General features: G+C 39.0%; 1 protein-coding gene across 3 annotated transcripts; it reads left to right on the top strand.

Annotated features, from left to right (window-relative positions):
- LOC117948328 (oxysterol-binding protein-related protein 2-like) lies at positions 1–22,901 on the top strand. Of its 3 annotated transcripts, none has more exons than XM_034877922.1 (14): positions 1–104; positions 10,490–10,836; positions 14,163–14,289; positions 15,724–15,799; positions 16,758–16,892; positions 17,567–17,664; positions 17,887–18,069; positions 18,278–18,385; positions 19,239–19,328; positions 19,693–19,813; positions 20,466–20,591; positions 20,849–20,972; positions 21,447–21,537; positions 22,565–22,901. In XM_034877922.1, the coding sequence occupies exons 2-14, from the start codon at positions 10,800–10,802 to the stop codon at positions 22,665–22,667; spliced, it is 1,419 nt and encodes a 472-aa protein (XP_034733813.1). In that variant the 5' UTR covers positions 1–104; positions 10,490–10,799; the 3' UTR covers positions 22,668–22,901. The 3 variants fall into 3 exon arrangements, with proteins under 3 accessions (XP_034733813.1, XP_034733814.1, XP_034733815.1); XM_034877923.1 differs by lacking the exon at positions 1–104 and adding an exon at positions 6,514–6,655; XM_034877924.1 differs by lacking the exon at positions 1–104 and adding an exon at positions 8,045–8,063.
- Positions 22,902–23,005: the final 104 nt, after the last annotated feature.

Raw genomic sequence — 23,005 nt, 5'->3', positions numbered from 1 at the left:
CACGCCCCCGGAGCCAGCGACTTCCGCTTCTGTGTCAATGCAACACGATTATCTACTCATATCTCTGGAACTGTCAAAACATTCATTCTGCACACACCGTCAAGGTAAGACGACTTACCTTTTACTGTTCTGTTTATGGTCTCCTGTTGTATTTTCAAAGCCGCAAACGTAGCTTTGTATTTTGTGTACAAGAAAAGTGGCTAACTAGCTCAGCTAGCATAGTTAACCATCTTTTATATTATTATTAGCCCGCCCGCTAATGTTAATGCTAGCTGTCAAAAAGCTCCCTGACGTCCTATCAGAGTTGGAGCTGTCAGCTTGGTGTGTGTTGTTAAGAACAAGCAGTAACGTTACCAAATGTGCTTGTTTATTTGACTCGATTTCATTTAAACATATTGGCCAAGTTTAGATTTGTCAAGCTGGATCAATTGCTAGACTGTTTGTGCTAATGTTAGCGAGCAGTTTCGGTAGCATAGCATATGTAATGGGTTCTACTCTCGCACTTCTGTAGCGAGTGGGACGTTGTTAAGTTGCCTGTGAAGATTTAACTAACAACACACAGCTTGACAGTTCAAGTATAAATCGATGTCTTACTACTGTTAGCTAGTCATCAGGCTTCAACGTCGTTATTTTCGAACAGCACTAGTGAGTTATCTGGTCTGATTATCAGTGCGACTGTCCTAGTCTGATCTAAGTGAAATGTGAGGGAGACACATAAAGCTCAAGAAAAAGATATGCGTCTTGCAAGGAGAGTACTATCTGAAACCCTTCAGATAACCTTGTGTAAGGGGTCACCAGCAGCACTTATCTCATGGCGTTTAAATGCATCAGCAAACAGTGGGAATGTTTCCCTGCCTGTTTGGCATACTACTGGCTACATCGCCGTGTAGATCCAACTCTCAGCAGAGACTAAACAAAGCTTTGTCTTTTAATGTTGGTGTACTGCAGGTCATTGACACAGATCGAGGTTTGCACTGACACAGCAGGCTGTTTATCTGCTCTCCCTGGTATCCATATCCCTCAGAGGCACACATTGTATTGCTGCTGCATCAACTGGCTTGTGATGGTTAGAAGCCATCAGGCTCTGCAACTAACATTTCATCATGAGATTTCAGTGTAAATGTGTGGGATTCTGTATTCTACTTGAAAATATTGCCAGATTAAAAACTATGTTTTATGTTATATGGATCAGAATCTTTTAATAACATTCAAAGTTGTAAAGATTGATTACAAATGTTTTCCAGTCTTTTAGAAATTATAATTTTTTTTTATTCTTGTTGTTGAAATGATCAAAGCCACCTGCTGATTGCATTGCTACAGGAGAAACGGTTATTATGTGGAATTACAACTGTTGTTTTATTTGTCGTTTTCCCAAAGGTGCTTTAATAACCTTCTAAATTTGTTGCTATGATGACGTTCTCCATTGGGGAGCATCACATTGTACCAACGGACTACTTTCCACCCTGCTGAAGAGCAGAGGGAGGCAGGATAGATACAGGTTTCTGTGTTTGTTGATTTAGTGTTTGGTTGGTTGAGTGTTAAAGTGGTTAAAGTTAAGGGAACAGGAAAGAGATTCTGCAAGGCATGTCCTAGAAGCCAGGTTTCAACCCAGTTGAGAGGAATATTGCTATGAGGGCAGGACCAACACACACTAAAACAGGTGTAACACCAGAAACCTCTAGTATTTTGGCACCAAAGTTCTATTTTTGGATTTGAAATGTAATTTGTGGTCTTCCAGGAAGATTTTTAGAAATTCCCAATACATTTGTCCTTTCTGTTAAATCATGTTTGACCTGTGTGAATCATATACCGGTAATACAAAAGGCACTAACAAATGGTCTTTTATAACATTGGGCTTGATTTTGTTTATCTGCAGCTTGTTGCAGCATGTGGAAAAGGCAAAGTTTGAGCTAATGCTAGTCCAGGCAACCATTCAGGCAACAGAGAAACAATACTGTATGTATAATTTATGATGGAGCGGTCAGGGAAGCCAATCAGAAGTCTGTTTGTTACACAGGCTTTGTATTGTTTTGCTCTGCTTTGTTTGGCTCTCAGTCATAGGGAGTGCATGCTGTTCAGCAGGGAAAAAAACTGAGTAGAAGCCTGCATGCCAACCATTCTATCAACGTATGTTATTATTGGCCAATATTGGTGATAATAATTGAAATATAGGTAATCTTTTATTAATTTCCTGATGGTCGTACCAATTTCTAAACCTTTTTTTACTACATTATCTGTCACTAGTATGTCAGGATAATGAGGGAACCATGTACAGTTGGCAGAAGGTGTGATTGGGCAGCAAGCTTTTCATTTTCTATTTTACTTATAGTAAAGGACCATCAACAAGCACTCGTTTAGTAAGCTGAAGAAGGGGCTCGGTAATGTTCATCTATTTAGTAACACAAGACAACAAAGTGTTTTGTGATCTGCACAAAGTTACTGAAATAATATAAACACAATTATTGTATATAAGATAAAGTCAAAGTGCATCTTGTCCAGAGAATTGAAAACTTCTAAAGCAATCAACAAGTTAACCCAGATCAACTACACAGTAATCATCTTCACCAGGCCCACCAGAACACCTCGAACAAGCGGAAATCCAGTTACACCAGTCACACGCCAACACAGTCGTGAACAATGTTGGTCACAAAACTTGCTTTTGTGTGATTGTTTTTTCAAATGGCCTCAGTGTTGGCGTTGAAGGGTGGATCCATAGTTTCGATGCAAGATGCTGAGCAGACTTTCTATCTTTAAACCTGTGTGAAATGAAGACACATCCTAGCAGGTTTTTCTTTTTCTAGCAGGTATTGCAGTGCTGACTCACACACATACGGGTGTGCGTGTGTCTCTCTCTCTTTTTCTCTCTCTCTCTCTGTGTGTGTGTGTCCAGCATCCTGCTCAGAATGAGACAGTGTTTGGTTCCCAGAGGGAGTTCTAGCAGGGAGAAACATGAAGAGGACAGACTCATCACCTCAGTCAGAAGCAGAGATACAAAGTCATTCCATGAACACTTTAGGATTGTCCTCTGGACAGGGATTACGCCTAGTTTTCAAGTAAAACAAAAGTAATTTTCTGAAAAAAACAGGTCTTGAAGTATTGTTGCTGGTGAAGCCGACCTTCAAAATCTTCAAATAGTTTTCAGATGATCACTGTGGAAGCTATTTACTTGCTGTTAGTTTGACTCATGCATCTGTGTAGTTGTGTGGTTATTTATGTTAATTAATAATTACATTTAGCTTCTTGGCTAATAATTTTTCACCCAGTTTTATTTATCATGCATACATAAATATATATTAAAAAGGTTTGGTCTGGTTTTAGAGGACACTGGATCAAATCCTTGAAGTCTTGTTTTTTTTTTATATCTTTGGATTTCTAGTTGTTCTGGGTATGAATGCACGGCTAAACTTTTAATATTGTGTGGGTGTGTGGATGTTTATCACATTTGGGATTTACTTGCTGGGCTGATGTCCTAATCCAAGGCCCAATGACTGATGCAATCTAGAGGTTGCACCATGCCCCTTTCTCATTATCTTTGGTGGACATTTTTTGACTAATGGTGTAAATGTTTTTGTTATCTTTGTTTTTCCCCACCCAGTTTTATCCTTTTTATCCAATGGTGTGTTGTTTTGCTTCACTAGGAAGAGAAACAAAAAGATAAACAATTGACTAATTGACAATGTTGCATTTTCAGCCTCTGGTGGGGAGCTTGCAGCCAGTACTTGCTTCTCATAAGTTTTGTAGTCTCAAGGCCTTGCAAGATTTGGAGTTAACAAGGTATCTTCAGGTTCAACCCAGGGTTGTCTGTATGACGACAGTGGATCACTTGTTACTGGGTTAAATTACCGTGGTAACTTTTCCTAAACACTAGGGGTGGGAATCTCTGGGCACCTCACGATTCGATAAAAAATAATCGATTAACTAACAGCAGAGCATTGAATCGTTCTAGACAGAATTGTGATGCATCTAATTTAACCTGGTCGGGGGCAGGTTATGTTGGCGATTAGAGATCAACCCGTGTAAAAACGCGGCGAACTGACCAATGAATACTCTATTGATAACGGCGTCATCGTTTTTAGAGGATCTGCTGGAGCTCGGTGCGCGGAAAGACAGAGAGGCACGCTCCTAAAAGCCTAAACATTTGGAGACCAACAACCCCTTTAAGATTCCCTAATGGGTATCTTTATGAAAGAAATAGGCCTAGATTTCAAGCAGAGGGAATTACCTACAGGCTATTTGTGTTTTACGATGATAAAAGTACAGATTATTTAACTGGAGTTTGGTGATGGAGAATTTGCCCTTAAATTAATAAACATAAAAACGTATTCAAATGTTGGCTGAGTGAGTTAAGCCTTCGTGATAACGTATAGGCTGTTGGGTTCTTGAGCCGTGTGTTGCCAATGCGCACATCGGTTTGAATTATGTTTTTATATATTTTTTAATTTGATCTCACGATTGCTTCATCCTGCCAGGGTTGCAACTGAAATAATAGGCTAAAGTAACTACAGTTTATGGAAAGCACAAGTGTAATTATGGTCAAATATTGTACCTGACTGATTGGGAAGTGATATTGTGATGTTGTGATTTACGCATTTACAGCATCGGCTTATTTTGCCAGCTTTCCTTCCTGTTTTGCCTGTAAAACTGTCTGTATTATTGATGTTTATGTAGAATTATAGTTTGCTCGTCATATGTGAAATATGCGGCTCTGGTAGAAGTTTTTTGATTGGTGATGCTGGGCATACTTTGCTTCTTTTAAGTGACCCCTGGTTGATTGAACTAGTTGTTAACCACCGTCGTGACACAGCTTGTGCGGGACCGCTGTTGTTAGGTGAAGCTAGTTAACTGAAAGAAATCCAGGGCATGTTGATCTTGATTCGTAGTACAGGCATCTTGTAGATGTTGTTGACGTTAGCAATTACAAATTGCTCCAGTCAGTGGAAGTACTCTGACAAGTTTAGTCTTGTGATTAAAGGTCAAGTGAAATCGATTTCATACTTGCAGTAGTACTCTAATAGGAATTCGTTTGTGGGCTATTGACATTTAAACTCTCCCTTCTGTGATGGTCTTGTGATGTGTGCTTTCATTTCCCTCCCCTCAGGGAGCACTGATGTGTCCTAGATGATATACAGTAGTATGTCGATATGTTTTAAAGGAGCAGCTCATGAAGAAGAGAGCTGACATTTGCTTTCTATGTTGCTGTGATACAGTGCTGCTGGATATCAGACGAAATTATCTGCTAATGGTTAAAACTGTAGACATGCATGGAGTTCATTCTAGGCAGAGAAATGCGGGACTGTTGTTTAAATCAGCAATGTAACGTTAACGTTAGTGGTTAGAGATTAGCATAGCAAGCTAGCGATTTAAAGAAAAGTTTCAATTAAGAACATGGTTGCAAGTATATATGGACAGGACTGTAAAGGGCACAAAACAAGACTGTCGTAATGTTTAAATCAATTATTTAAGCCAAATATACTTACATTCATGGGTCTCTCTGGTCGATCTGGCAGCCATTGTTGCCTGTTGTGTAATGTATATTGATATACCCACGTTTTTAAGTAAGCTTGCGTCCTTTCTTTAACTCTCTATGGTTTCAAGAGCCATACACCCCTACCCCTTGATCAAATTGAATATTGGGACAGCCCTTAGTCTCGCGTGAACACGCAAAACCAAGGGGAAGGGGTAGGGGTAAGACAGAGAAATTAGATTCAGCCAAAGTATTCTGCCACACAGAATAATCACTTTTGTAATTATTTTAAAATCGGTGATAAAGCAGGGGGTGTTTTGCCAGTGATTGCCAGTAACAGTGTGTAACATAACATAGAGTGTAATCTGCTCCTGCCTCTAGTCTAAAATTGTCACATCCGCAACCAGGATGGCTGCGCCCATAACGACAAACTCGATGGATAGCAGATCTCCACAAAACAAAGCGTGACGTCACACATGCGCTGTCCATTAAAATAGAGTCAGTGCTCATGATCAGAAGTTAGGGAGTCAAAATTAAAACAACTGCTAGCTTGCTCATTATTTGATTCATGTCCCTAGATTGATACTAATGACAACCAGTGTTTGTCTGAATCTGAATGAACATTGCACACTAGTTGTTGTGGTCTCAATACCTGTTTTTGACATGTTCAGCATTACAGACCCCTCCTTCATGGTTCTTGGGAAAAGTCAAGAAAAAAACTATTTGCAAAAGGCAAATAGTTTTGCCACTCGTCTGGCCAGACAGGACTCTGTTCAGATGACACACATGCTAGTTACTGAACTCTACTGATCTTTCATTTGTTTCAGGCAACTTGGAATTGAATTGTTTCCCAATCTACATATTATATGCTCCCAATTACTCAAAAAGCATTATATGGTCTGCTTTGCGTGTGTGCGTCTGTCACTCTGCAGCGGTGTGTCATCTATTGAGGTAGGTGTGTGTAAAGACAAAGAAAAAGGTGTGTGCGCTGTATCATTGCTCAGCACCGGGCTCCATCTTGCATGGAAACAGCTTTCGTCTCCTCGTCTCTCGCTGTCTGTCTCTCTGGTTATCTCTCTCTTGTCCCAGCAGCTTTGGATGTTTTTTTTTTCAGCCCTCAGAGGACAGCAGAGACAGGCGTTGCTAGTCTAGTATCTGTACCCTGGATATATTCATGGAACAGTCACATTGGTAGGTTTGTATTTGAGGTTTTGAATAATTGGCAGTAAAGTTATTTGTCTTTGGAAAGTTTAACAGCAGGGTTGCTACAGTAACAAGCTTTGGTATTACCTGTTTGTTTTGAACGGGCAAAATGACAAGCCAAAGCCCATGGGGCCAGTAGAATATGGTAGATTGAAGGCTTTACTAATAATTTGGAATGACAAATTATTTAAATATGATGGGGGACTTTACTCTTCTCCTTGATGTTGTGGAAGCTAAACTCTGAAATCAAGTCTTTCAATCTTTTGTTTTTTTAGCATGCCTGGTGTTGTGTATCCTTTTTTTGTTTCTACAATTGTTGTGGGCTAATCTCTAGAATAAATTGATAGTCTGATGTAAACAAATGCGAGTGAGCAAAGGCCTAAAGAGGATTTTCAGTGCAAACGTGGACCAAATAAAATTGCTGTTTTGGCTTACCAAAGGGTTTACCTTACCCTAATATTATACAACAGTCAAATATCCACTGAATCTCAGAATACCACTACTATTTGGAGAGAATTGAATGGGGCATTTTTGTTTCCTGGTAAGTGGTGTAACTAAATAACCGTTGGATTGACATCTGGTTTTAAAGCTTCTTGTGATTTGTGTTTGAACACATGAGTAGAACATTGAGTGCTGAAAAACTGATAAAATATTTGTGATAAGGGTTATCACTATTGGAGGCTTGTTCATGTTGCAGTAAACAAGCTGGCGACGTTAGAAGCTGGCAGTAATTTGGGAAAACCTTGACGGATACAGTTTTGATACTTAAAAATAGTAAAAAAAAAGTAGAATTGTCATATTTACTCCAATCTGGATTCAACAAGGCACTACTGAAATGTTTGAGCATTTGAGAGTGCCCTGGTCTTTGGGATTATGAGGCCACAGGAAATATCAGGCAGTTTTGCGTAGATTCTTTGGCTGTTGTAATTTGCTGATAAGCAGTCAACTCCCATTTTAGATCGCTTTACTCTTTTTGATTGTTTTGTAATTAGGGTTAGTATAAGTGCTTGCTTCAATAGTACAGTAAGAAACAGTAGGTTTTGGATTTATTATTTTATTTGGCTTGATAAAGCACATTTATTTAGATTTAAAATGAGCCAACAAACTACAAATAAGGCATTCAAGGTTGGACTTTTAATTAGCTGTTAGAACAATTGAATACCAGCTTGTCATCCGTTCTGTCACCTTATCGATCGTGGACACCTTGGCCAAAGTTCATTTGTGTGCTGAAGGCGTTCCCTATCACTGGCAAAGGTACAACCTTTCCACTGTAGACAAATGTTGAGTGAGAGGAAGGGAAAGAGAGAATAAGCACTGTTTCACCCCTTATACAGCATTTCACCTTCAGGAATGACAGCCTGTACAGAAGTATTTATCTCTTAGAATTTCACTGCAGGTATGTAAAGATTTTATAATGCTTTTAAATTAAAAAATAGTGGATTAACAGTAGTATTTCCAATTAAGGATAATGTAATTTTGAGTAAAAGAGCAAGTGCAGAGGACAGTCAGTGATGTCTTAATTAGGACAGTTTTTACATTACATTACAGTTATTCTATGAATAGTTTTTTCATGACTACATGGCCAAGTATAATGTTCTAAACTACATTCAGAAACATAATTTGACCAATTGGTTTTAACCGGTATTGGGAAGGGCCAAAAGACAATAAAACTGGAGAAAAAGGTAGGAATACCGACTAACTAATGCTGAGTAACTTTATATTTTAGATACATTTTGTTCTCTAGCTCCTCTTTGACATCCCTCACTATCTTTCTCCGGTTGAAAAAAAATGGAATGCAAAGTATGTTAACCCTGTTACTCCCTGAAATGTAAACATGAACATGAAGCTGTGATGAGAAGGGAGACTATTGAAGCTTGATCAGGAGACCTATGCAGTAATAAACCACATTTTACAGGTTTTGTTATTCAGTTAACATGGAAGTTCTCAGGACAAACTAGATTTTTTGAAAACATCATTTAGCAGGGAAAACATATGCAGCCTTCATTGGGCATTGTTAGAAAAATAAGAAAATATAGAATAAGGGTATATGAGACTGTTACCCTTTTCTTCATTTAAAAAAAATAAGCCCACCTGCTCAAGTCATTAGTGTTAAGTAAAGAACTGTAGACAAATTAGATCACGTGCCAGTCACAGTAGTTCCCTCCACCGTGCAGCTGAGTTTCTAGATGTAGACAGTCACAGAGGACAGAGTAAGCCCCGCCCCCATTCACTCACACAGAGCACCCCGGCAACATGGGGAGACATCGCGCCGGTCCACACTTCTGACATTTGTCTACAGTTATTAACACAGCTGTATATAGTTAAGCATGAGAGGGAAACCTGTATTTGTACCAGTGTTTCCGCTGGTAACTCTCTGTTATTGTGGCGGCCACGGCACAAAAAACACAAGAAGTGATTGAATGCAACTAACTTTAGTTCGTAGACTAATAGCGTGTGAGACAGAGCTTGCAGGACCTTGGCAAAAGATGGGCTCTGTTTTTGCATTTCATTTTAATGCCAATTTGTTTTAATTAAAGAGCTTGTGAAAAGTGGCTTTGACCTTAAACGGAACATTTAGCCCACTTTGTAAAAAAAAATATAGTGGTAAATATCATGATTCACCATTCAACCGAAAAATACAGAGATATGATTTTTAAGTCTGGACTAGTAGAAGATCTCTAGCACAATATGGATGTGAAAGCAGTTTTAAATAGCATATAAGCTGTTTCACTACCTTATGTGAAAAAACAAATTGTAATGGGTAAAATGAACAAATGATTGGGATAATTAATCGTGATCTCATTATTCATCAAAATAATCTTGATTATCATTTGTGCAATAAACATTACATTTTGTGAGAAAAAATGCTCTTCCTTCTCTTCATTGAAGCCTCTTTTTTTTTTTTTGGGCTTGTGGTGATGCGCAATGTGCTGTAGGTGGCAAAAAAATCAGTTTGGTGCTGCCAATTTGTTTTGTCATGGTTCATGTGTAAACATTACACTTCGTGACAAAAAATCGTAACAGAGAATTGTGATATCAATTCTAGGCTAAAAAAAAAATTGATTTTATATTTTTCCCCAAATCGTGCAGACTTCAACGCAAATTGTTTAGCAATTGCTGTTCGATGGACTTTTTCAACCTGCTGTGTTACTGCATTTTTTTTAGATTATGCTGTTTGGTTTCTTAAGGAACCATTTGTAACTATATTAAAATTTTTACTTTTGGGATTTGAAAATTAAAGGCCATTTGGGGTCTTGGGTTCAAAATGATGAAGAGCCAATGTTCCAAACAGAAAGTAACAAAGACCCAGACTGTGACAATGATGTTCCGATTATGTAACTACTGCACTAGAAAACTCTCTGTTTCAACTCAGTGGGCCATGATGGACAAGACTGTCACTTAGCCAGACTCAGCAGATTTTCAGCTAGTAGCCTAAATAGCTGGGAATTACCCTTTTTGTGTCATCTGAAAACTATGAAATAGTAGGGAAATTACTAATAATATGGCCAGTATTTGTAGCTTGTGAGGTCAATATACAGAATTATTGCTTTAATGTGGGCTAATAAATAATTTTCCCATCGTGTGTTTTCCTTCATTCTTTTTACAGATGTTTTGTAAAAAATAAAGGTAGTGATATGTTTCCCCCCCCCCCCCCCCACCCAAAATTCTGCTTAATAAAGAAAAATACATAACTTAAGATTTAGATTTACGTCACATACTATCAGTCAGTCCAGGGCATGTCAGTCCTGACGTTGGCTCTTGGTAACACAAGTTTCATAGTAAAACACAAGAAACTGAAAACACCTGTTTGTCTCTCTACAGGTCACAAATTTGCTTCTCTCGACAAAGCTAAAGGGACACAACCTGAACTCAGAAGTTACGTCACCTGTTCATGTGCTGTCTGGGAGTCAAACAGCCGATTTGCTCTGATGAACTGAAACCATCTGCAAAAAAACGGCATCATACTTTGGGACATTCCCTGGATATTGTGCTGTTGCCATAGTGACGCTCCAACGGGATCTCAATTGACAGGTCTCCCTCTTGAAGAAATCTGAGGGGTCGCCACCAGAAGGAACATGTGCTAGAAGTTATACATCTATCCTCAACGACTGGTCGGCTTTGACTCTAGAAGATGAACAATGAGGATGAATTCTACGACGCCGTCACAGGTGTGTGTGTGTGTGTGTGTGTGTCTGTGTCTGTGTCTAAATTTGCTGGCTTCTAATGGATGAAATTATTTCACGGTCTTAGACCGTGAAAGTCAAGATCTTAAAGAAAAGCCAAAACGTTGCAGCAGTTTGTACAGATTTTTCTGTCCAAGTTAAAAAAAGAAAGTTCTTCCTCAGTGAGACAAATCCCTCATGCCCTTAGTAGATCATATTACCAAGTAATATACTCTATATTAATGTTTATATGGATCTTATTTTGTAATTAGTTTTGCTGCAAGAGGCTGTAATTCCTAATTCGATGGTCTGTTTTGTTTGTCTCCATCATAGAATCATAATACCATCCAATGGAACCTAACCTGCCTTAGTCTGATGAAAAGTTCAATAATTCAGAGGTCTGCTTTCGGTCGTGATCAGTAATGTCAACAACACCCTGTATTAGAGATGTTAATATTTAACCATTTAACCCTTTACCAACAAAATCATTCTGATCAATTAATACTCTGATCTTAAACAGTTAAACAGCAATGTTACAAAAAGGTTGAAAGTAATTAAAAAAAGTTTGTTGCATTGTAAAAGACTAGGCTGTAGGCTATACAATCTGTTCCTTAACAGCTAGTTCACTTTGAAGTGCTAACTTTGAAGGTTGCTTATTACTGAAAGCTATTTTTCTTTGCTCAAAGTCATAAAAAATCTTTATTGAATTTTTTTCAATTCAATTTTATTTATATAGCGCCAAATCACAACAGTTATCTTACAACGCTTTTCACAGAATAGCAGGTCTAATTGTATGACATCAATTCTCATTAAAAAAATGTAAATGTAAAAATTAATTTTACAAGTCGCCTGCATCACAAACGCTACTACTTTCTTCTGTGAGTTTTAAACATAGACTGTATGTGTAGAACAATACAGTAGTCCAACTGGAAAAGGCCAAAGAACAAAAAAAACAAAATGAAAAGCACATGACAGTACACGAAAAAATATTGTGAAACCACAATATCAAAGTCAGTGTAAGATTACATGTAATTCTGCCTCAGCATCACGTCTGTGCTCTCTGAACGACAACAACTGTGTTGTAGTTGTGTTTAACTTTTGCTGCCCGTGGTTACGCTTTTCAACACAATTGCATCACCGTGTGAAATGTGTTTTTGGCAAGTAAGAATGTGTTAAAGGTTTTGCCAAAAGAGTGATCGATTCAACAAATAGGGTTTGGCCATTGAGCATTTGGTTGAGAAAATGGGAATCAGCGTTTTAGCAATTCATAAAAAAACTGTAAATGAATCTTGATTTGAATCTTTGAATTGTATTTATGATTATTTGGTTTCAGATTTCTGCCACTGTGGAGCGATCAGACAAGCATTCATCCCAACACCAATGGGACGCTTTGCATGCTAATGTTATAGTCATTAGGTGTCTGATATCCATGCATTAGCTAATTACTAAATTATAGACTTGCTGGGTTGTGCTGAGTCACGAGGATGTTATACATTAGTTCTGTGTCCCTCTGTGTCATCATGGTTATATTTACTATGAGAGGTGTAGCTTGAGTAGCAATCCAGGGGACTGACTTGACAGACTGTGGAAGGATGAGCTTAGAACAGATGCATTTTGTTTGGAGAGCGTTATAGATTCTTTGATTCTTCGATTCTTCCTTGGTTTTAAAACTTGCTTAAACACCCGGAAGTTGGAGTGACTTCTCTCATTTTGAGAAACGCTGACTTATGTTGTTATTCAAAGCCGTATAGTGGTTTGAGCAGCAATGAATCCCGGGATATAATTATGAGAAACAAGAGCATGTAAACACCATGGATGTTCGAGCCATTGGACATTTTACTGTGGTAGAACCATCATAGTTACCAGCCTTTTGTGTCTATTCAGTAGTTTGATTGTCCATGCTGGATTGAAGGGCAGGTCAAATAAGGGTGGTGTTCTCTGTGAGCAATTATCATCATTGTTTTTCATTGGTTATTATGTCTTATGCAGGTTGTTGTTTCCATGCAGCTATAAATAAAATGTGTTTGTGTGCGTCTCCCCACCTGTCTTTGTGTCATTATGATGATGATCATCTTACTAATCTGAGACGGATGCAGACGAGGGAAGATGTATTATTCATTTGTACAAATGCACAGGGTTAGCTGTGATCAGCACCAGGTGGCTTCCGGCTTGGCTGTATATATCTAGTTTTTTTTCCCTCATTGGACCTCCTATTTTAGACATACTGTAGGTATACTTAAATTTAATAAAAATGACATACATTTTCTTGCTGATTTGTTTTTCAGAATAAATTTATATTCTTGAATTCAATCACTTTTTTCAATGTTGAATTGTAGAAAGCAAGACTAAATTAGCTTTCATCACAGAGTACTGGTCGCTTTATGGCAGCTACAGAGGCTTAGAGGATATTGTCAAATTATTGTATGTGTTTATACAAATGTACAGAGATTTGCAGCAGTTGGCAGAATTGCAAGTTAATATACTTTCTTACATTACCTGTATTATATGTTTGCAAACATTAATAACAATTGCAGACTCCTCATTTAAGTATAAAGCCCAATTTATGGTCCTGGGTTGAATCGACGGCGTGGGTACATGAGTTGGTACGTGGCGATACAATTCCATGTTTATGATCTGGCTACTATCCAGGTGTAGGTCACCAACAGCATGTTTTCTTGTAAACAATTACGGCTGAATCCTAAAAACTAGACCGTCTAAAAAAACTGTAAGTGTGTTTATTTATGACTGGTGTGGTTTTGCAGTGAGGAAGTCTAGTGATATATCGCTCAAATTTTTCGTTATGGAGTTTTTTGTATTTTGTCTGTTATCTGTTTAAGCTTTGAATTTAGATTTTTTTCTCACTACATGATATTGTCAGGTACATTGTGTTTATTTTATTTCCAATATTTTACTGCAACTAATGCAATTTTTCAAATAAGGTGCTGTGGTTCCATATGGCTACACCATAGCCGTTTATATGCATTCAACCATTATTTAGCCCGGCATATATTATTTCCATGAATTAAAAGAGTTTTTAAAGTGACACACGTTAGTCAGCTTAACCAGTTACAGGCAATCCATAAAATTTGCCAGTCAAACACAGGCCGGAAGTTCCTGATGTAAAAAAGAATGCAAATGTCTTTCATTATCTGTGACTGTTTCAATATTTCAAAGAAAATATCAATATTTGACCCCACATCAACTGCCAGAAAAGTCCTGGAGCCCGATGTGTGGCTTTTTATTACACTGGGGAATGAGCAGGTATTTTACACAGAACATCGGTTGTTGCAAGATTTGTTACTGTAACGTACGTCCCATTTTCTTTCCCACAGGCCTGGATTCGGACGAGTCGTATGAAGGGGTGTCAGAGGCCAGTTACAAAGATGCCGTGGTGTTTGACGGCAGCAGTCAGAAGAACAACGGATCGGTGCCACAGGAGAATGGCATCAAGAAACACAGGTACCGCTGCATTCCTGCACCACATTCCATTTGTGTCAGTGTCTCCAGAAGCCTCCCGCTGAAACCAGTACCAGTAATGTGTTGGGCAAGGTCAAAACTCGTAATCATTAAGTTAAATGTTTTTTTTGGGGAACCAGCTGTATTTCTTCTGATTTTCAAATAATTTTCATTGAAATTTATTCTAACATACCCTAACTGGAAGCTGCCATTGTTACGGGCAAATTAATTGGAAGCTGTAAGTAAGCTAACATTTTTGTTTCTGTATTGTAAAATATAGCTTACTCATGAGATGTAGACTTTGGGTATAGGCCTGCCATCTAATGCATATTTCACACCGCATTCTCCTTCTTTTATGTTATCTTCGTGATACCTTTTTTAAAATCTATGTCGCTACAAGAAACAACAAAAACCTCAGAGCTAGCAATCTACATGCTGAAAATGGCAAGTTTTGCAAAGATGTAAACGGTGCAATAAGGCAGGCCTGCCTTTGTTCTTTCAGTTAATAGTTGTTTTGTAAAGAATGTTTGTGGGGATTTAGACATTTTAATCCCAGGGATCACCTACCCACATGCAAATGTTCTACTAAAACAAGTTCCCTCCTAACATCTGGGGCTTGGTGCTGCTCAAGAAGATTGTGAGTGGTTAAAAGAAATACAAACAAGTCAGAACTTTTTTTTCTCCGCCTATACCAGAATGATAATGTACAGAACAGTGGGTTCAGCCAGAGTGTTCTCCAGGGTGGACACAGCGATGTGATAGGTCTGGCGGGACTAGTGTACATATGAAAATATTTATCACATGCAAAGAAAAGCTCACTGGTGTTGTACAGTAAATGCAGGGTTCTCAGGAAAGGGGATATCCTGCTAAAAACTTTTTTTATTTATTTTATTTTTAAAACTTATTCTGCTTGTACATTGTTCCAGCTGTGGAATATGATCATGCCTCTACTAGATATAGCATAAAATAAACAAGAAAAAACAATATTGCTTTAGGTGTGGTACTTACTTTGTTGACTCATAAATAAAAGTATCTGACTTATACTGCCAAATTACTTTTATGTAATTGCAGTGATGGAAGATTACCACTTCTGCTAGAGCACTCTAGGAAAGTGTGCCTTAATGTTTATGAAATCTAGGGTCTGTCACAGGCCTGAGCGATTAATCGTTAGAAAATGGCATCTCGAATCACACTGTTCACAAATTTTATTTTTAAATAAAAAAATTGTATGACATCAATTTCTCATTTAATTTTACAAGTTACAAACGCTACTACTTTCTTCTGTGAGTTTTAAACATAGACTGTATAAAATATGTTTAAAGTGCTCCCAAGCGAAGCAGTGCTCTCCCTTCTTTTCATTGAGGCCTCTATGTTTACATGCTGGTTAGAATGGGTAACATGTATGATACGGTTATTTCTTATTTTCTTTCATTTCAGGACATCATTACCTGCGGCCATGTTTTCTAGAAACACTATCAGTGTCTGGAGCATCCTGAAGAAATGCATCGGACTGGTAAGGGCCTGCCAATTTCCAGACGCAATTTAAATGTTGCTTTTTGTACATTCAGTTTTCTTTTAATTTAAACTTTTACTCTATGTCAAACTTGACAGTTTGATATGTTTAATGATTAAGTCACACTGTCTCAGACTAGTAGACAGTAGTACCTATTATTACCTATATCTTGTTTATTACATCAACAGATGTCTTTGTATTTGTCAGATTTGGTGGGCCCAATCTTGCACCCGGCGTAGCGCAAAGCCCCCTCACAAGGGTCTTTGCTAGTTTAGGACCGAGGCAGTTGTTAGTTTCCCATCCTGCGCCCACATCGTTTATATAGGAAATACGTCCGTCTGTGTTCCCATGGGCGTGCTGGTCTTACAGGGAGGTGTGTGCAGGTGCATTCTTGGCGTACTGCTATCTTGAGGCAGCGGAAAGTGATTGCCCCATTGGTCTGAAGTCAATAACGCAGCATTTTGTTGTTATTTTTACAGCGCATTAATAAAATGCCCTTGCTCTGACTGCGCACATTATGCTTGTTACGCACACAGGGATTGCGCAGTAGCACAAAATCATGCAAAAGATAAAAAATAAAAAAATTCTGCCATGATAATAGCAATGTGCCATGGTACAAATGCGCTTGGCTTTTAAAGGAAATGGGAGATGACGCTGATTGGTTTATTGTATACGTCTAAAACCCTTTATGATTAATTAAGACACTACCTTTCCAAACTTTTTCAACCATGCGCCTGGCGCAAGGACCCTGTTTTCAGCCATTAAACTAGCAAAAGTGGATATGCGCACTCCTTAAACACACCTGTGCCAGGTGCTTTACCCTTTAGCCTAAGATTATTAAAATAGGGCCAGTGGGTCCGGGATGGAGAGCTTTTAAGACATTCTAATTATTTGGAACGTGAACGGTTTAGTCAGGGTTGACTCTAAAAATACCGACTTCATTGTTTGCTTTCCACAGGAACTCTCTAAGATCACAATGCCCATCGTCTTCAACGAGCCTCTGAGCTTCCTGCAGAGGATTTCAGAATACATGGAACACACATACCTCATCAACAGAGCCTGCTCAATGTCCAACTCCATAGAACGCATGCAGGTCAGACACACACACACACACACACACACACACACACTCGCACACATACACAAAAGTGATAGCATTAGTGCATCTCCTTTAGTTATCCCAGCCAGCTGTATCTTTTTTACTGTATCTGGATGCAAGTTTTGATATTCTTTTATGAGCGCTGACCACATTCTGACAGACTTAACCGCTTTTTTCTTAAGGTAAATATAATATTTTACTATACAATGCAATAAATAATGCAAGTAAAGGGAGCCACACAAATAAAGTGTTTGAGAAAGGTCCAGGAATCAGGGCTTGATAAGTTAACCTAAATTAGTTTATTTCACTTGCATGTTTGACTCTGACATGCACAGTTAATAGCAATCAGTGAATGGAAACCATTGCACTGGTGGTGTAATAAAAGAAATGCATGATGATGTTCATAATAAAACCAATAGGTTGTTTCATTTGGCATGGTGGCCCGTACTATAACCAATGATCTCCAGTGTATTTGATCAATTGACCAACTTGCATGAGAACCCTTACACACAACAAACACACTTAATGTAAAAGCACAGCTGCAAAGGATTGATACAGTATGAGAACACATAAAAATAGAAACACACACACACACACACACACACACACGCATATGAACATTGTCATGACTCACACACTCGCTAACAGGATCTGTAAATTGTCTTCAGGCAGTAGCTGCTTTTGCTGTGTCGGCAGTTGCGTCTCAGTGGGACAGAACTGGAAAACCCTTTAACCCTCTGCTGGGAGAGACCTATGAACTCACCAGGTACACACACACACACACACACACGCACACTGAAGAGAAAATCAATTCAGAAACTAAGACAAAAATCACATTCTTACATAATTCAAAATTTTTTCCAACACCCCTACACTGCACGGTGTGGTTATGTGGCGTGTGCTGTATCCACTCTGATAACAAGGTGCTCCGGGGTTACCCAGTTTTAACAGTTTGCTGATCTTTCCTCTTCGCCACTGCCGTCTACAGAGAGGATCAGGGTTTTCGGCTAGTGTCAGAGCAGGTCTCCCATCATCCCCCAGTCAGTGCCTTCCATGCAGAGAGTCTGGTCGGGGACTTCGTCTTCCACGGTTCCATCTACCCCAAACTCAAGTTCTGGGGCAAGAGCGTTGAGGCTGAGCCTAAGGGAACCATTACACTAGAGCTACTCAAGTGAGTCCATGAGCAACACTGGTGTAAACGTTTGTGTGTGTGTGTGTGTGTGTGTGTGGTATTATCACAGTTTTATGATCCAAAATCAGTTCCTCATCTTTGCTTTTCTTTCCTCTTTCTAATGTTCTGCCTCCCGCTCTTTCTGTTTTATCCCTTCTGTCATTCTTTCATGTTATTAATTTCTTTCTTTCTTTCTTATCCTCTCCAGGCACAACGAGGGGTACACATGGAGTAACCCTTTCTGCTGTGTACACAATATCATCCTTGGCAAACTATGGATAGAGCAATATGGCACAGTGGAAATAGTCAACCACAGGTAAGCCTATACATGGAGAATATAGCTTGTGATGTTCATTTATTTCCTGTTAAAGCATGTCAGTTGTAGGCATTACTGACATGGTAAACCAATGGCAACCCAGACACAATGCTCATCATAATTTCCTAAAGCCCAAGGTGATGTCTGACTTCTTCCAGTCCAACGCCTTCATTTACTTTGTCACAGTGTTTACTCTGATACTTAAAGACTGCCGCGTGTTTATTCTCTGTGTGTCTTTTTAAAACCTTTATTTATCCAGGGAAGCTCTGCAAGGCTTTTATTATCCCTATTTCTGTCACGCGCTGTGTCATCTTCACAACACAGTTGCACAGATTCACACATTAGCTGCGAAGCCGACAAATCTTGCACAGTTTTTTGGCGCTGAGCTTTACTGTTGCACAGATTGGATAAGTGTCTTGCATAGCAAACAGGAAAGGCTTGATTGGCATTTTCTTTTTATATGCACTGATTTTCTGTATAGTTTCGTCTGGGTACAGGCTGTTAAACCCGTGTCACAACATCACACTGCTAACGATGGTTTAAATAAGACTAATTATACTGGTAATCGAAATTAATAAAAGCACTCTGTGAGTACTTTAAGAGACTTTGATGTAATTGTCATTTTTGGAGCATACCCCTTTTATCTTAACTTAATAAAATTCTGTCAATGGAAATGTTTATTAGATGGTTTTATTATGTAATCTTTTTTTAAACAAAACAATAAAAAGTTCCAATACGCCAGTCAAGGATTTGATATTTAATTTAACTTTTTACATTCAGTTCCCCATCATTCTAGAAAAAAAACAAAGCTAAGAGATATGAACTGGTTCTTCTCTCCTCTTTTCTTCTGCAGCACTGGAGACAAGTGTGTGTTGAATTTCAAGCCCTGTGGCATGTTTGGCAAAGAGTTGCACAAAGTGGAGGGATACATCCAGGATAAAAGGTTTGAGTGTGTTCTTACTGTATATACTGTAGCTATGTCACTTACACTATGCATATTGTATTATATAGAATGTCAAGTTTAGAAAGTTGCTAATCTTCCTTTTCTTACTTGTATCACCTCTTTCTCTCCCCCGTCTGTCTATCCTTTCTTCCTTATGTTGTCCTTGTTCTTCACTCACATGCATTCTCTTTTCCTCGGTCGGCCTCTTTTCCATAACATTCTTTTCTTTCCCATACTGTTTCTTCATACTGCCGTCTTCTCTTGCCTTTTCCTTTCTCTTGTTTCCTCATTTTGACGCTCATCCTCCCATTATTCCCTCTTCTTTTTCTTCTCCCTTCTGTGTTCTGTCTTTCTCTCTGTCCAGTAAAAAGAAACACTGTGTGATCTATGGAAAGTGGACCGAGTGCATGTGGAGTGTGGACCCTCAGGCCTATGAGGCCCACAAGAAGTCAGAGAGGAAAGGAGACAACAAGAAGCACAAAAATGTGAGAACAAGTTAGAAACACTGTGTTTTGGCACTGGCTGTTTCTTTAATCTAAAACAGGATCGGATATCCTTTTTAGCCATCATTATTTCTATAATTGTTGTCTTATTATTTATGGTGTTTGTCCTATTTATTTATCATTTCCTGTTGGTGTCGCCAACATTCTGTGTGGTGTGGTCTCATGCAGATAAACCAACAGGCTTGTGTGTGTGCTATCCAGCTTTAGTCTGCGTGGTTATTTGTAGTGTAGCTGCAACATGCATGTAGCTGTCCTGGTGGGTTTGGAAAGACCTGTCAGACAGTAGTCTAGCACAACGCTGCGGAGGAGTGTCTCGCTAGTTTACACAACATTGCGGATGGGGAAAAAAACAGGCTCTGGTTGATTGGCATGTCTTTAAACCAATCACAATAGTCTTGGACGGCGCTAAGCGCAAAGAAAGCGGAGGGTGACTGACACTCGGCTGTCAAGAGTGACATGCGGCTGAATTTCCGACGGCAACGGACCAATCCTGGAAGTTGAACGGATATAGACTACTCAGACCGTCACACGCGCATCCTGTAGATACAGTATAAACAAAGTCACTTCTAATAAGAAGCTGCAGTTGATCCCTGAACATATTAACAGCAGTTACAATAAAGTGTATTAATTCCAGGAGGAGCAGGAGGGAGCAGAGAACGATGACGCAGACGACATGCCCGACGTCCAGGAGACTGTTTCCGTTGTACCAGGAAGCACTCTGCTGTGGAGGATAGAATCCAGGCCAGCACACTCTGCTGTGGTAAGAAATAAAAATGCACACAATACACTCTGCTACAAAAGGTCTAATGGACTCACAAAAAAGGCAGTAAATGGGCTACTTTAATCAAAGGATTTATAACAAAACAATAATGATACTTTGGGATTTCAATTACAATGGTTGAGCAGATATTAGATATAGCAGCTAAATGTGCCTGAATTAAGCAAACATTTTTCACTCATAACTACCTTTACAAACACACATTTAATTATTCCTAATTCCCTCTCTTACTTGCACAGATGTACAACTTTACAAACTTTACAATGTCTCTCAATGAGCTGGAGCCTGGCATGGAGGCCATCTTGGCCCCCACGGACTGTCGCTTCAGACCTGACATCAGAGCCATGGAGAATGGCAACATGGGTAATTTGATTTCAATTTAAATAACACCTTATCAATGGATTTCTGATTTCTGAGTTGTTTGGCAACAATGGCCTGCAGAAACCTACAAAGATAAATGTATAATCAGACGTTACAGCTGACTGACTCTCAGTGACGTAACTTTCTTGTGATGCTACATTTCTGCTGAATTAGAAACATCTGAAATGTCTTAAATTACTTTTCATGGGATACAAAGAATAGATGAAAAGACAAGGCTGCCATCTGCTGGGCATCTGTGTCAACCCCCCATGTCATCTTTTTTTCTTTAATTATTTTATTGGGCTTTACCTCAGGAGTTCCGAGTACAAATGGAACGCAGTATATGTGAGTTATCAAGTTATAAAAAAAGATGCAAACAACTTTACTACCTTGCAATTGTAAATGTATTCTAGCACAAGTCTCTTTTACTGAGCTAAATGGTACGATCTACTGTTTGTGTCTGTTGTTCTTTTGCAGATGAGGCCACTACGGAGAAGGAGAGACTGGAGGAGAAACAGAGAGCTGCCAGAAAGGAGAGAGCCAAGGATGAGGATGAGTGGTCTACTAGGTGGGAAAACGCATACTGTAAATGCTCCCAAACATTCAATTAAACATACAGATGGTACAAACATAGTCTCCATTTGCCAGACCATCCGCATGCTGTGGAGCGGAGGAGGGTTTTGCTAGTCCACACAGCATTCCAGGGTGGGAGAAAAACATGCTCTGCTTTATTCGCATTCCTATGAAACAATCACATGGAACTGCTTTGCACGGAGCCGCTGGAAAATAGTTGTGCGAGAGAAAACTCCTTTTGGACAAGTAGTCTAGCTAGATGTCTCAGTTTACCCTGCAGAGATCTGAGGAGCACTCAACCATGGTCCTCAAATCCACCAGAGTTTAAGATTCCCACACAAAAAATGTGGAAGGAAACGGACATTGGCAAAAATAAACGTATCTGGCGGAAATTCCTGCTGCACCGGAGCAATCCCGGAAGAGGAACATCAAGCATATAGACCTTTCAATAGAATGCTATTGCTAGGCAACAGCCTGGACCCTTGTTAGCTTCCTGTCAGTTGATGCCACTCACATACAGTGCAGCATGAAACCAACGCGGGTCGATTTAGAATGTTTGTTTAGCTTTATCTGTGAAAAGCTCTATAGACTAGTACAAACATAATATAACTATATTGTTTTGAGCTTTGTTGTTTTGAGCAACATTCAGATTAGGAACAATGATGGAAACAGTCAAGATAGAAACAGTAGTAAGAATGTTATGTAACTACTAAATATTTTAAATGAAATCGGAACAGATGACAGAATTCTGCATTTGCTGATAACAACCTAAAACTGTATTCTCATTTGCAGAGATTTCATCCTTCACTTGCTAGTTACTATATAAATTAATAATACATATTAAAATAAATATCAATTAATAATCACACAGTAAAAATTCAACAAGACAACAATAGCTAAAGTTGTTGTCTCGTTTTTTTTTTTTTTTTGGATCGCACTACACATTATGTGATGCATGAAGCAGGTACTTACTGGTAATCTGTGTGTGTGTTTGTGTGTGTGTGTGTGTGTGTGTGTGTCAGGTGGTTCCAGATGGGCACCAACCCATACACCAACTCCCAGGGCTGGCTTTACACCGGTGGCTACTTCAATAGGAACTACCAGGATCTCCCCGATATCTACTGAGAGCCCGCCAGCCTTCCTCCTCCTCCTCCTCCTCCTCTATAACCTGCAATGACCTGCCTGTCAAGATATGGAGAGAAATGTAAAGACCTACCCGTCTTCATCTCACTGCCATCCTCATCATCTTTAAACTGACCGACGCACCCATTTCAAATTGGAAAGACTTAAAAAGAATCCAAACGGCCGTCGCTTCTCTCAAACAGCGGCCTGCTTGATGTCAGCACTGTCTTCAGGTCTTTCCTTTTTTTTTTTTTTTTTTTTTTTTTTTTTTACCTACACTTCAATTTTTTTCTTACCATGTGTGATTTTGTCACATAACGATCAGCAAACGTTTCCCGTCT

The sequence above is a fragment of the Etheostoma cragini genome, chromosome 7 (assembly GCF_013103735.1).
Source record: "Etheostoma cragini isolate CJK2018 chromosome 7, CSU_Ecrag_1.0, whole genome shotgun sequence".
Lineage (NCBI taxonomy): Eukaryota > Metazoa > Chordata > Actinopteri > Perciformes > Percidae > Etheostoma > Etheostoma cragini.
This window is presented reverse-complemented; position numbering and strand designations above follow the sequence as displayed.